The 12646-nt window shown below is 50.9% G+C and overlaps 1 protein-coding gene across 1 annotated transcript in view; it reads left to right on the forward strand.

Moving 5' to 3' along the window:
* The window catches only part of E2F4 (E2F transcription factor 4), a 14792-nt gene extending 2152 nt beyond the window's left edge, over positions 1-12640 (forward strand). The window contains exons 2-10 of the mRNA XM_019474983.1: positions 1399-1526; positions 2081-2242; positions 2770-2813; positions 5552-5613; positions 5981-6266; positions 7599-7790; positions 8981-9028; positions 11651-11695; positions 12040-12640. Coding sequence (XP_019330528.1) covers positions 1399-1526; positions 2081-2242; positions 2770-2813; positions 5552-5613; positions 5981-6266; positions 7599-7790; positions 8981-9028; positions 11651-11695; positions 12040-12155 — 1083 coding nt within the window. The 3' untranslated portion in view covers positions 12156-12640. The remainder of the gene's footprint in view (positions 1-1398; positions 1527-2080; positions 2243-2769; positions 2814-5551; positions 5614-5980; positions 6267-7598; positions 7791-8980; positions 9029-11650; positions 11696-12039) is intronic.
* Positions 12641-12646: the final 6 nt, after the last annotated feature.

Here is a 12646-nt window from a genome sequence, read left to right on the forward strand (position 1 = left end):
CCCCCTTCGGCCGCCTTGTCCCCCTCGGCGTTCCGGCCGCCTTGTCCCCTTCGGCGTTCCTGCCCCCGCCGCAAGGCGCTACTCGATCGGCCGGCACCGTAATGATCCAGCCCGACAAAGCCCCCCAGACCTATAGAAGCGGAGAGACTGTTCCTCCCTACTGCGCTTTGGCCCCCCGGCGTACAGCGGGAAGGGGAGTGGGGTCAGATTCACCTCTGCCGAAGGTTGTCCCTGATGCCTTTAGGCTGTGGAGAAGCGCCCGGTGAACGTGCCTCGCTTCTGCATTTTTTGAAGGTCTTCACCTAGAGGAAGTAACTCTGTCTTTGTGGCGTGTACGGTATTTAAACCTAGGCCTTTTCTAAAGGTGACGTCCCTTTGCTGCGGTTTCTGCAAAGACCTCGTACGCGGGTATGGGTGCGAGTGCGCTCTGACCCCTCGCAGGCAGCGGACAAGTGCCAGAAAGCCCTGGGGATGCAAGGGCTGGAGGAGTCTCCTGGCTGTAGGCTTCCGTCCTCTCCCCTGCCAAACTGTCGTCTCTTTGGATTTGGGCAATATTTTCCTGCTTAAAACGTCCATTAAGTGGATTCGTATTTGTTAGCGTGATTTGAATGGTTGCGTGGTGTAGGGTCTCCCAAGTCCTGGTCCGTTACTGGTAGGTGAGAGGGAACGTCATTCCTGTGCTGACCTGACCTGGTCTGTATGCGGTGCCGCTGGCGTTGTTGGTCCTGGCTGTGCCGGTGCCGTGCCCGTTAAACTCTTGCTGGTGCTAGGTTGCCATGCGGTAGTGGAAGCAGGCGTATCGGGTGCAGTCCCCTGCGTCCCGAAACGCAGGGGGAGGAGAGTCGTGTGAGCAAGGCAGGGAGGTCCCGGGGCTGCTCAGGAGCTCCTCCCTTACAGCCACGCTTACTCTCCTCCCGGCGTCGTGCCTTTCAAACAGAGGAATCTGCCTCTGGGAAAGGCGTCGATTCTCTGTCAAGGGGCATCAGGTCAGATTTAGAAAAGACCTTTTGAACGTCGACTTTGCTGAACGGTTGTCAGTCGCACAGACAGCTCTCTGCGTCCCTCTCCCCATCTTTTACCCTGGAGGAGCACTGAATTTTTAGGCTGCCAGACTAGTGTCTTCTAGCACTGCTTTGCTGCTGAGGAATGGTGATTTTTTGGACCCACCGTGAGCGAGATGGCTGGAATTTGGTTTGTGCTTAGTGGGGAGGTTGCTGGGTAAGAAGAGGAACGAAGGGGCAGTGGCTTCCTCTCACGGTCCTAATGACATTGAGAACACAGCTTTGTAATCTGAGGCGCTGGGACGAGAGAGGTGTGACCTGGCGAGCGGAGTGCTTGGCCAGGAATTAATCTGCCAGGCAGGAAGGAGTGAAACATGACTGAGAGTTTGGAGTTAAGTGTCTAACCTTTTTGCAGGCTGCGGATACATTGGCTGTGCGACAGAAGCGACGGATCTATGATATCACGAATGTCCTGGAAGGCATCGGGTTGATTGAGAAGAAATCCAAGAACAGTATCCAGTGGAAGTGAGTGACAGAGAAGCTCTAAATTGTTCACGAGTCCCTTCTAGTCCCAGGTCCTGTCGTATGGGTGCCTTTTTCCTCTTCAGGCGAGCAGGGCTTTGTGAGGCTGTTGTCTAAGTGACGCTGTGGTTAAAATGCCCTGCTCAGAGCAAGGTTCCTCCGTGGTCTGTGCATGCTTGTACTTCCCCCCAGCTGGGCCATGCTGATGGGAGTAATGAGGAAAGCTGAAGTACGTATGTCGTGTCTCTCTTACAGCAGAGCTGTTATTTTGGTACGGACTAAGTATTTGCGGCGCCTTGGGCTAGAAAAGATGCCTGTCATGGCACTGGAGATGGGGGAGAGCCCTTCCAGTCTGTGGGATGTAGGCAGATGTACCAAACGTTGCCGTGCTGGAAGGTGGGGATCTAGAGCGGGTACAGATGAGGCTTTCCGGGCGATCTGGCCTTGACGTATGACAGGGGTGGCAGCAAGGGAGGTGGCCACCTCTCTGAGAGGTTGGGGCTGGTCTGGGTGCCTCCAGAGGCTGATGCCTGTCACTCCTTTTTTACTTTGCGCAGAGGGGTGGGTCCGGGCTGCAACACACGTGAAATAGCTCACAAACTTATCGAGCTGAAGGCAGACATAGAGGACCTGGAGCAGCGGGAACAGGAGCTGGAGCAGCAGAAGATGTGGGTTCAGCAGAGCATCAAAAACGTTACAGAAGACGTGCAGAACAGTCGATATCCTTTGTGTGAACTGATTGCTCTGTCTCCGTGTTCGCTTGCTGGGCTGGAAAGCAGAGGCGTGAGGGTCGGGGTGGTGCTGCCCTGCTCAGGGCAGAGGGGTGGTGGTGACCTGTTGTTGCTGGAGGATCTGCACTGAAAGGGTCGAGAGGCGGTGCCTGCTTTTGAAACTAGGGTAACTCTGTCCAGCCTGGGAACCAGCTTTCTCTGCGGTGCACGGCTTCTTGTCTGGCTTTTTGAAGTAAAAAAACACTGTAGTGTGTACCATGGTGAGAAAACTGCTTCTCTCTGAGCCACAGGCGCCGCTTTCTCGAGTGCAGAGCTGCTCTTTTGGCTTGCCTGTCTTAGGATGTCGGCTCTGACGAGTCTGTAGCTTGCAGACCTCGCCTGCAGACCACTTCAGAGTGTGGCATGGAGAGCCTTCTGGGAATGGCGTTTCTTGTGCTCAGGGAGGAAATGCCAGGTGCCCTTTGAGTTCTCTGTCCGCGCAGGAAGCTGCAGCCTTTCTCCTTAACCTCGGAAACATTAGCGTATGTGACACATGAAGACATCTGCAAGTGCTTCACAGGTGAGGAAATGGTGCTCCATCGTAAAGATGTAACGCTGCAGTCCTATCAGTCTGTCCCAGCTGCCCTCCTTTCTCCAGGAAAAAGGAGGCAGCTTTTCTGTCACCGTCAGAGGGGGCAGGCGGTTTCTTTCGCTTGTGTTTAAAGGAACATAGCTGCTATTCCTAAGGAAGTCTTTTTGCTGGGTGTCACTGTGTGGGTGTATGTGTGTTGTGTTACAAGCCCTTGATTTTTAAGGGATTGGGTGGACAGTGTTCTAATAATAGGAAGCAAATTTTATTGCATGGCAGAAACCTGGGTGTAAGCAGGAAAACAGTATAAAAAGTGGTCCCTCAGCTGCATCATGCCCTCTACCAACAAGAATGTAGGGCAGAAGGGAAAACGCTGCTTGCTGTGACCTCCCTCCCTTGTGTACTGCCTTCCTAAAGCTGTGAGGTGCCTGTATAAAAAAACCCGCGTGTTCTGTCTCTGTGGGGCAAAAGTGAAGAAAACCCACAGGTGTCTGTTTCTTCTCTATTGCCAATTTTCATGATAGCTGTAGGACCAAAAAAAAAAATCCCCAGTGGCCAGCGTGCAATACGGCAGCCTGCAGTACATAAACTGTTCTTCTCAGCTGTAGCGGTGTGGAGTCGCAGCTCCTTTCTGCTTCGGTGGACACCTGACCTCTCCTGACCCCGTGCAACCTGCATCTGCTTGCTTGCAGCAGAGATCGAAGCCACTTATCCTGACCACCCCCAGCCATGCGTAGTCTCACCCTTGTCTGACTCTCTCCTCGTCTCTTCCAAGCGCTCTTCTCACCCTACGCTTTATCAACTCTTCTATTTTTCATCTTTGCCTTTGTGTGCTTTCCGTGGTCACCAGACTTGATACCGCTCGCGTTCCTGCTGGTAACTTATGCACCACCACCCCCTTTGCTTTACTGTTTCTTCTGATTTAAGCTAGCACGTTTTGGGGGCAGGGATTGTGTTTTCAGTTTGACAGTGCTTGGGGCCAGATAACTCATAACAGTCTGGAAGAGTTTACTGGAGACCAGCAGACAGCTTGTTGCTTGGTTGATTGAGTGTTTTGCATTTTATTGCACCTGTTTTTTGTAAACCAGTTTGCGTCTGAAGTCAGGCCTCGCCAAAATGCGCAGAGAAGATTAGATCTTACTGAGGGCAGATCTGAATTCCTCCCAGAGCAGAGGCTTGATCCACGTTTTTCCATTGTCTGTTCAGTGTGTGCCCAGTTTTGCTGTATGAATATGCCTTACGTAGTTTTCTTTTTCCTCTCTGAAGTGTCTGAGCCTTGCAGAGGTTCTTCTGTTGGACCTCTTGTGTTCTTGAACTGTGGTGCAGGCTGAATTTCAGCTCCTGGTTTGTTTGTTTGTTTTTTTTTTTTTCCTGATTGACTGCTATTGAATTTGCTTTCTCAAAGCGAGTTAGGGCTTGAGGATTTCCATGCTTGGATTCTTGTCAAATACGGACTCATTATTTGGATTAATTTAAAAAAAAAAAAAAAAGTGAGTATGTGTTGGCTTTTAGTGACTGGGAAACATAATTTTCCCATCTGTTGCTGTGATGCATTTTGCACTTGCAGAATCAAAAAGGAAGTGGAAACACACTGTACACTGTTTTGTAGAAGTATTTGGGACGTAGCTATCAAGGGAGATAGAAACGCAGTGCCCATATTGTTGAAGCTAACAGGTCTTAAAGCTTGAGCTTGAGTCTTTGAGCTTTATTACGCATTTTTAATGTCTTTTAACAATATTTTTCTGAAGTGCAGATTTGTTAAAGGAATCCCGTCTTATTGACAAATCCTGTGGTATTTTTAATCCCTGTACCTTTCGCTGATCTGACCTTTGTTTCCCTGCCTGAAATTAAAGGATGTGCTCTTCTGCTGTCCATTCTCTCATCGCTCTGGGGACCTTCTGTGTTAATTATCGAGTGAAGCTTAATGCAGAATACCGGTGAAGTGTGAATACTAACCACACCAAAACATTCAAAGTGAAAGCTGCTAACTGCTCGGTCTGAATACGTCTAATGTTCACAGCGCTGGTATTTCTCTGTTCACGTTTCTCTAAACCTGGATACGGAATGGAAGCTGCTCGCCTGTGACTGTTGTGTTTTTAGGGGCGCAGGTCTTAAGGAGCTGCAGAACTTGGAAAGGAAAGATGCCGTCAGCCTGGTTCCCAGCCCCGCGTGTGCTGGGCTCTGTGCAGGGTCCAATACAACTAACGCCAGGCGGCTCTCTTGCCAGTAGAGGCTGGGGAGCGTTGGTTTCGGGTATTGGTACTCCGGCATGAGGCTGCCGTGCTCTTGGCAGCCTGGCTCCTCAGCCTAGTTCAACAGCATCTCTCCGCTGGCAGTGCAGCTCTTTGAGTTGTGCGCTCTTTTGTTTATAACTCACATCTAAAAGCTTGTGACAAGAGGATGAAGGATCCTTCCCTTAGGATTCAGATGTTCTTAAGAGTGAATTTAAGCCAGCCCTTCCGTGGCAAAGAAAGGTTAGTCCTGTTAAGGATGCTGCTGAAAAACTTTAGGGTTGCTTTGGGAGAAACTTCACAGGTTCTTTGTGCCCCGGGCAGTTGGCACATTGGGAGCTGTACGATACGCTTAGCAGCTTAGGTGGGTGTAAACGGCAGTCCTCCAGGGAAGGGAGCGCAGGAGACAGGGGGCTTTGAGGAGGGGCTCTTTGTCAGTGCTTAATTATCATCAGAACAGCTTGTGCCCACTGAGTGCTGACCAGTCTGTTTTCACAGGAGACACCCTCCTGGCAATTCGAGCCCCATCAGGCACGCGTTTGGAGGTTCCCATTCCCGAGGTGAGTGACAAATGCGTGGGCAGAGAGTAGGAGTGTCTGTGTGTGTGTGTGTGTGTCAGGGTGAGGGTTGTTGCTGGATTGACCAGGCTGGGAGTTGGCAGTCAGGGGTTTGCTGGAGTCGGAGGAACCAGCAACCCAAGGAAGGCTTCAGATATTAAATAATTGCCAGGAAACTCTGTTGTTTGGAAGTATGTGATTGTACGAATTGCAGGAGCAGCAAAGGAGAGGATGGACCTGGGGGTCGGGGAATTGTGTGTGGAACAGTGCTGAACTTGTCTGGACAGCATGTCTTGCCTCTGGGAAATTCCTGTTCTGTTTGAAAAGGGCATTTAATGTACAGTTGTGTTTTGCTTTTGACTTTTCTCAGGGCCTAAATGGGCAGAAGAAATATCAGATCCATCTGAAGAGCACAAGTGGTCCCATTGATGTTCTCTTAGTAAACAAAGACGCTTGGAGCTCTCCTCCTGTCGTACTACCTGTCCCTCCCCCTGAAGACCTCATTCAGTGCCAGGCAGTTGCACCCTCGAAACCACAGGTACCACCGCTCGCCCACTTCCAGGAGGCATCCGTTCCCAGCAGCACCCAGCCCTCTACACCGACACCTACCAGCACTCAGGACCATAGCCCTCCCGCGCAGAAAGCCGCAAGCACAGGTGAGAGGGAGGTTACAGGAGGCAGAAACGGGATGGTGGTCGACGAAGGGGAGTACGTTCCTTGGCCTGGCTGGGGCTGGCACTGCTGGTCGTGCAGCATTGTCAGCTCCTGGCAAAGGGGGCACCTCTGCCTTTGCTGCGGTGAGCCCTTTCTTTTGTCTTGATTAGCGGGACTGGCTGCGTTAATGGAAATAAGACACTTGGCTTGAGGGGGTAGTGCCAGCCTGTAGGAGCGGTGGTGGGGGAGAGGCTGATCACGCGGATACTAAAGGGGGGTAGATTCAGACTAGATATAAGGAAGAAATTTTTTACGCTGAGGGTGGTGAAGCACTGGCCCAGGTTGCCCAGAGAGGTGGTGGATGCCCCATCCCTGGAAACATTCCAGGTCAGGTTGGACGGGGCTCTGAGCGACCTGATCTAGTTGAAGATGTCCCTGCCCACGGCAGGGGGGCTGGACTAGATGGGCTTCAGAGGTCCCTTCCAACCCAAACTATTCCATGATTCTACGATAGATACATTGATTAGCAGAAGTTTGTAAAAGGGTCTTTTTGAGTCTCAAGTTCAACTTTCCGTTTGAAAAAAGACTGTCAAAAATACTAGATTAGGTTGGTTGTGGCTTTGTCCGGCCGAATTTTGAAAGCCTCCAGCAGTGGAGATCCCCAGTTTCCTTGGTGAGCTCTTCCAGGGCCGCAGCACCCTCTCGGTGAATTCCTTTTTCCTGATGTCTGGATCCTTTCAGCTGCATCTCGTGCCTGTAGTGCATGTTACATCGTTTGGCACCACTGAGAAGATCTTAATTTTTGTAACTGCCTTTCAGGTAGCTGCAAGCTGCTGTTAGATTGCCCTTAGACTTCTCTTTGCCTGACTGAACAAGCCCGCCTCCCTCCACCCTTCCTTGTAGGCCATGTGCCCTAGACCCCTGGCCGACTTGGTAGCCCTCAGCCGGACCTTCTCCACGTCTTTCTTGAACTGGAGAATGGCCAAAGCTGGACACAGTATTCCAAGTGCAGCCTCAGCCCCAAGCAGGAGGATAGTAACGTCCCTCAACGTGCTGGCCACGCTTCTCCTGGTGTAGCTTACTACCTGGCTTGTGATAACTGCTGTGAGAGCATGTTCTTGGCTTATGTGCAGCCTGGCGCCACCAAGGCTGCTCTGCAGCAGAGCTGCAGCAGGACCTGGGAGTTTTTACCCGGTGGAAGCGAGAAGCCTTCTTCCTATGCAGCTGTCTGTGCTTGGCCAGCATTGCCAGTGAGGGCTGAGCCTGTGCTGCAGCTGCTTTCTTTGGGGCTGGTGGGAGATGACATTCCCGTGTGTGTCTGTGGCTCTTTCCAGAATCTGGTGTCTCAGCAGCAGAGTCCAAGAGCAGCAGCGACTTTGACCCCCTCAGCAACGCATCCGCATCGGCCGGCCAGCCGGCCGGGTTAGATACCCAGCCGCTACAGTCCTCTGCCTCGCTGGACAGCAGCTCCGTCCTACCCAGCCCCTCTACCTCCTTCGAGCCGATTAAGCCAGATCCCACAGGAAGTGAGTATGGACCCTCGTTTCAGGTGTTGCTCCAAAAGCATGCCGCTTGGAGCGAGGGAAAGGCTGCTGGCCCTGGAGGAAGGAGCTGAACTCCATTCTGCCTTTGCTGTCAGCCAGGCATGAGTAGGCATTTCCCTGTGAGGGTGCTGGGGAACCTGTTGAGAAAGTGACTGTGTCATGTCTAGTGTCCCGATGCTTTCTGTGACACCAGTACTAGAAAATCTGCAAGGGACGCTCGCATGACACACGTTTCTGCTGTTATAGGTAGGATTATTCCCTTGCAGTCCCTTCTGTAGTGCTAGGTCCAATTTTTGAGACTGCCTGAAGCTATAGAATTTGCAGTCGTCACTGAGAGCACCTTTGTAACTCATGGGGAGTTTTCCTTTATTAGGAGAGCTCTTGTCTCTGTTTTCCTCCTTTACTCGGGAATGCTTCATCTATCTTTAGTGATCTTGTGGTCTTAATGATCTCGCAGTGTATATCTGGGGACCTCCTTGATGTGCTTGGTGAGGTGAAATGGGCTTTAAAAAAGGAACATTTGAGCTTTATGCCAGGAAACGGCAGGCTGGCCCAAGGAGAGAAAAGCATCCTCTGGGTAAGACACACTGCTTCAATGTTTTGAAGCCTACCTTCACTGCAGAAACGCTCCAGGTTAGAGAGTTATGGTTAGAAGAGGAAATCTTGCTCAAATGTAGCCCACACAGTGCTTTTTTCACGCTTCTGCTGCTAGCACGTCTGAGAGAAGCGTGAACTGTCTGTCTTCATCTTGGAGTAGTCTTGATTGTGGAATTAGGCCTTCGGTGTGCGTATAGCTTACCATATCCCACTGGGCCTGTGCTGACTCTCTAAAGGCACGCCCTCATCCTACACAAGATAAATGGAGGTGGCGTACGGAAGCTGACGCCGTGTGAGGCTTACATACAGGCAGTTACTCTAGAGCTGCTGGCTGTGATAACGTGTTCGTGTCCCAGGGCTCCTACAGATCTATTTTAAAGCAGTCGAGCTTAAGTGTTTTATTGCTTATCATTTCAGCAGAACTATGTGACGTGGGGTGTGGGAGCAGAATTTCTGGATGGCATAGGATGATTTGGGTGCGTAAGGAGTACAGTAGGACAGTAGGTGATTATGCTGTAAAGCATTTCAGACTCTTCATGTAACGATGCAAACCATTTGGTTTGTTGTATTTGCAGTACTGGAACTTCCCAAAGAGCTGTCAGAGATGTTTGATCCAACGAGAGGTATGTTCACTCCCTGACCACGGCTTTGTTCTGTGCCCGTCTACCCCCAGAAGTGGGACAGTTTGTTTTATTCATTCCCTTTTGGATTATTTTGGGGATGTGGTTTTGTAAGGTGCTTGTGGTCGTTGGTGGCTGCTGGCTCTCTGCTTGTAGTTAGGCACTCTTAAAATTACTGGTTTCTGTATGTATTTTTCTGTCCTCACGTTGCCAGCGACCTCTGCTAGTTTGCCCTGCAGTGTGTAGATGAGGGCTTTCCCTTCCCCATGCCAACGCTAATCTGTGCTCTGGCTTCCCGTTGCTCCTTCTCCGGCTTGTCTGCACGCAAGAAAAACCCCTGTTAGTCTTGTTTCAGCTGCAGCCTGCCCGAGGCTAATCCAAGCAAATAATCTCGGGAGATAGTCTTCTCTCTTCGAAGTATCCCTCAGTGGTTTTGGTGGTGCTGGTAATTTTGGAGCAGTAGGGGAGGGGATGCCGTTACTTGTGTTAGGAGTTCTGCCTCTGCCCAAGGAATGTCTGGGTGTCGCTGCCTAATGGTGGGATGGACTCTGGGCTAAGGGCAGGAGAGGTGAAGGAATTGGGTCTAACATAAGCCTAAACTGGGAGACACTTTTTATCTGCACATTTATTTCCCTTCAGTGCTGGCGTAATACTTTCTAGCCCCGCAGCTAGGCAGAGCCGAGAACACACAAGCACTTTTGTGGTGGTGACAGGATACGTACAACAACAGTCCCTAGTTCTGCGCTCTGGCAGGCGCTTTGTGAAAGCGCTGTCTTTGTGTAAAAAAAAAAAAACAAAACCCCACAATCCCGAATGCACATGCGCAACCGCCTGATCTGTGTGCTAGGAGCCCCGGGCTCCGCGCTCCGCCTGGAGAACACCTTTCCTCCTTGCTCAGCACCCGCCGCTGTAGAGAGTGGGTGAGGTCTTGGTAATGCCTGAATGCATCTAAAGAGTAAATTTGACTTCGGAATGTGAAACATAAACTGCTGCAAGGCCCCAGCCCGTGTAGAAGATCTAGCTTAACCCAAACTAACTATACTCTGGGACTATGTGGACACTATTAAAAGGGAGATGTTTGCTGTCTGCGGTAACGTATGTTGTTTCACGGAGTATTCTTCCCAATTTGGAGGGGGAAGGTAGAGATCCAGGAGTGAAGGACAAAACAGTCGACAGCTACAGAGGCAAAGCTCTGGACTGGAAAAAAAGCAACGCTACAGAGCTTGGAGAAATGGGCCTTGCAGCGTGCTCCATGCAGCCTCTTGTGAGGCTGTGTGATCCCTGTGTGATCCCAGTAATGTTGCCCTGGCACCGGCGGCCGCTTTAAGGCTACGCAGTTTAAGCTGCAAGAGCCTGGATTTCTTCCTTAGTGTTTTGTATTGGAATTACGCTTTCTGCATGGTTTTCTCTCTCTTTTAAATGAGTGCTTAATAACTGCTTGTTTTAAACTCGTATCCTGAAAAAAAAGCTGAATTTCAACGCACACATATACACACCCTGTGATACTACCGGCCCTGAAGACAATCTAAGAATGCAGGTTCTGCATTTAATTGCTATTTATTGAAGCTGGTATTATTCCTGCCTAGTTACTTGGTGTTGAAATTCTCTCATCTCATGGCACTGAATTAGGCAGGTAGGTTCCTGTCCTCTAGGAAATAGCCTGCTGTGGATAAGCATCTTGAAAATGGGCTGATCTGAGTTTCTCTTGTGAAAGCTCGTTTCACGTGTGGGCAGTATCTCATCAACCCAGTTAGACTGAGTTAGATCTTAACTTGGTAAAGTGAGAGGTATTCAGAAAGATGTTCTCAACCGCTCAGCTTCTTAAAGAAAAGAGATCGACTTGCACGTGCTTTGGCTGCTTGCCTCTCTACCCTTCAAGTGCCTCGTGAACCTGCTAGCCAAGAGTAACAACGCTGGAGGAAGGAACGACATTTCAGAGCATCGTTTGTTTTTTTTTTTTCCACAGTTTTGTGTGGGCAGTAGAGGGGAGAGCAGAGTTAATGGCCCATTCAGGAAGGATATGCAGAGCTCAGATGTTTGTTCTGTTTGGCAGCGGGCAGCCAGCGAATCTGCCAGGGCATGTGGCTGGATTAGCCACAGCATAGCCGTGGGGCAAGGGGAGCAAGTTAGGGGGACAAAGGACACAAATCCGGAGGAAACCAGGGGTTCATCAGTTCTACTGCTCATTTGTTTTTTAATTTTTTCCCCCACTCTTAGCAAAGTTGGTGGGTGATTGAGGACTGTGAATATGTCAGGCTTTACCAGCTCAATTTCTGGTGCGTGTTGAAGAGTTTCCTTTGGAGGAGTCTGGGGCACCAGCTAGATGCCAGTGCAGGGGTAAGGCACAGCCTGTCGTATGAAGGAGACTGGCGTATGGTTGAGCTAAAGCAGGCAGAAACCTCCTGCAGAATTTTTTTGACATACCTTGATTTGTCTGACACCGATTTCCCTTTGCCCACGGCAGGAGGCCCAAGCCTCCTTTCGCCAATGCCCGCTGCCCACGCTGTGCCTTAGCTGGAGAAGGGATAACAAGGGTGAGGAGCACCCTGGGAAGGGTGGGAAGCTGCACGGGAGCAGACCGGGAAAGCAGAGTGTGTTGCTTAACCGTGCTTGTCTCTTCCCCAGAATGTATGAACTCTGAGCTGCTGGAAGAGCTGATGTCATCTGAAGGTGAGTCTTTGAGTCTCACCCTGGCGGTGTGGCCTTTCTGGGGGAGGAAGACGGTCTTGTGTGACTTTACCCAGCTGACAGTCTCGCGACTGCAGACTCGCCCTCATCTTTTCTGGGGTCTGGACACAGACTCTGTTCTCGCTGTCCTGCCAGTCCCTGAGAGAGGTGTGAGGACCAGGAGAGCCTCTCTCTTCCATATCGCGAGGCTGATTTGAAGCGAGCTGAAAGACTGTTACTGTGAGGTGGCCTCCTCGTGGCTCCGCAGCTCAGCGCCCATTGGCAGCTCTCGGCTAGGCGTGGGAGTGCTGAGCTTCGTAACCCACCGTGGGCTTCTCTTTCCCCAGTGTTTGCTCCCTTGCTCCGCCTCTCCCCTCCGCCTGGAGATCACGACTACATCTATAACCTGGACGAGAGCGAAGGCGTCTGTGACCTCTTTGATGTGCCTGTTCTCAACCTCTGACTTCAGTGCGGCTGTGAGCCTCGCAAACACAGACCGTTTTGTAACTCTTTGGAAAGTGTCTATTTTTGGATTCCTTTTGTGCTAGAGCTTGATGAGTGAGCGATTCGGAGATTCTCTCATATGGACTCAGAACCAAGAGATGTGGACTTGCAGGCAGAGAGCCTCCCCGTAGCTTCTTCCTCTTCCTCTGTTGCACGTGCAACTCGCCCCGCCGCATCTCTCTCTCCACTGGATCCTGGGCCTCACTTCAAAGGGTCTGTGTTTTGAGTGTTCCCAGTTCACCCGTAGAGTTTGCCCACGTGCCTCTCTGAGCTTCCTCAAATCTGCATGCCTTGGTTTTTCCTGCACTCCTAGAGGCACTTTGCACCTCCTAGGTACCAGCTGCTACAAGGAGCCCTAATATCGTGGTCGGTTCGCAAGCCCGGAGGTAGTTAGCTGGATTTTTCAATGTGAGTGGTTCAGATTGGGGCGGTTATATTTCTGAATGACAA

Source organism: Aptenodytes forsteri, unplaced genomic scaffold, assembly GCF_000699145.1.
Source record: "Aptenodytes forsteri isolate BGI_AS27 unplaced genomic scaffold, ASM69914v1 Scaffold14, whole genome shotgun sequence".
NCBI lineage: Eukaryota > Metazoa > Chordata > Aves > Sphenisciformes > Spheniscidae > Aptenodytes > Aptenodytes forsteri.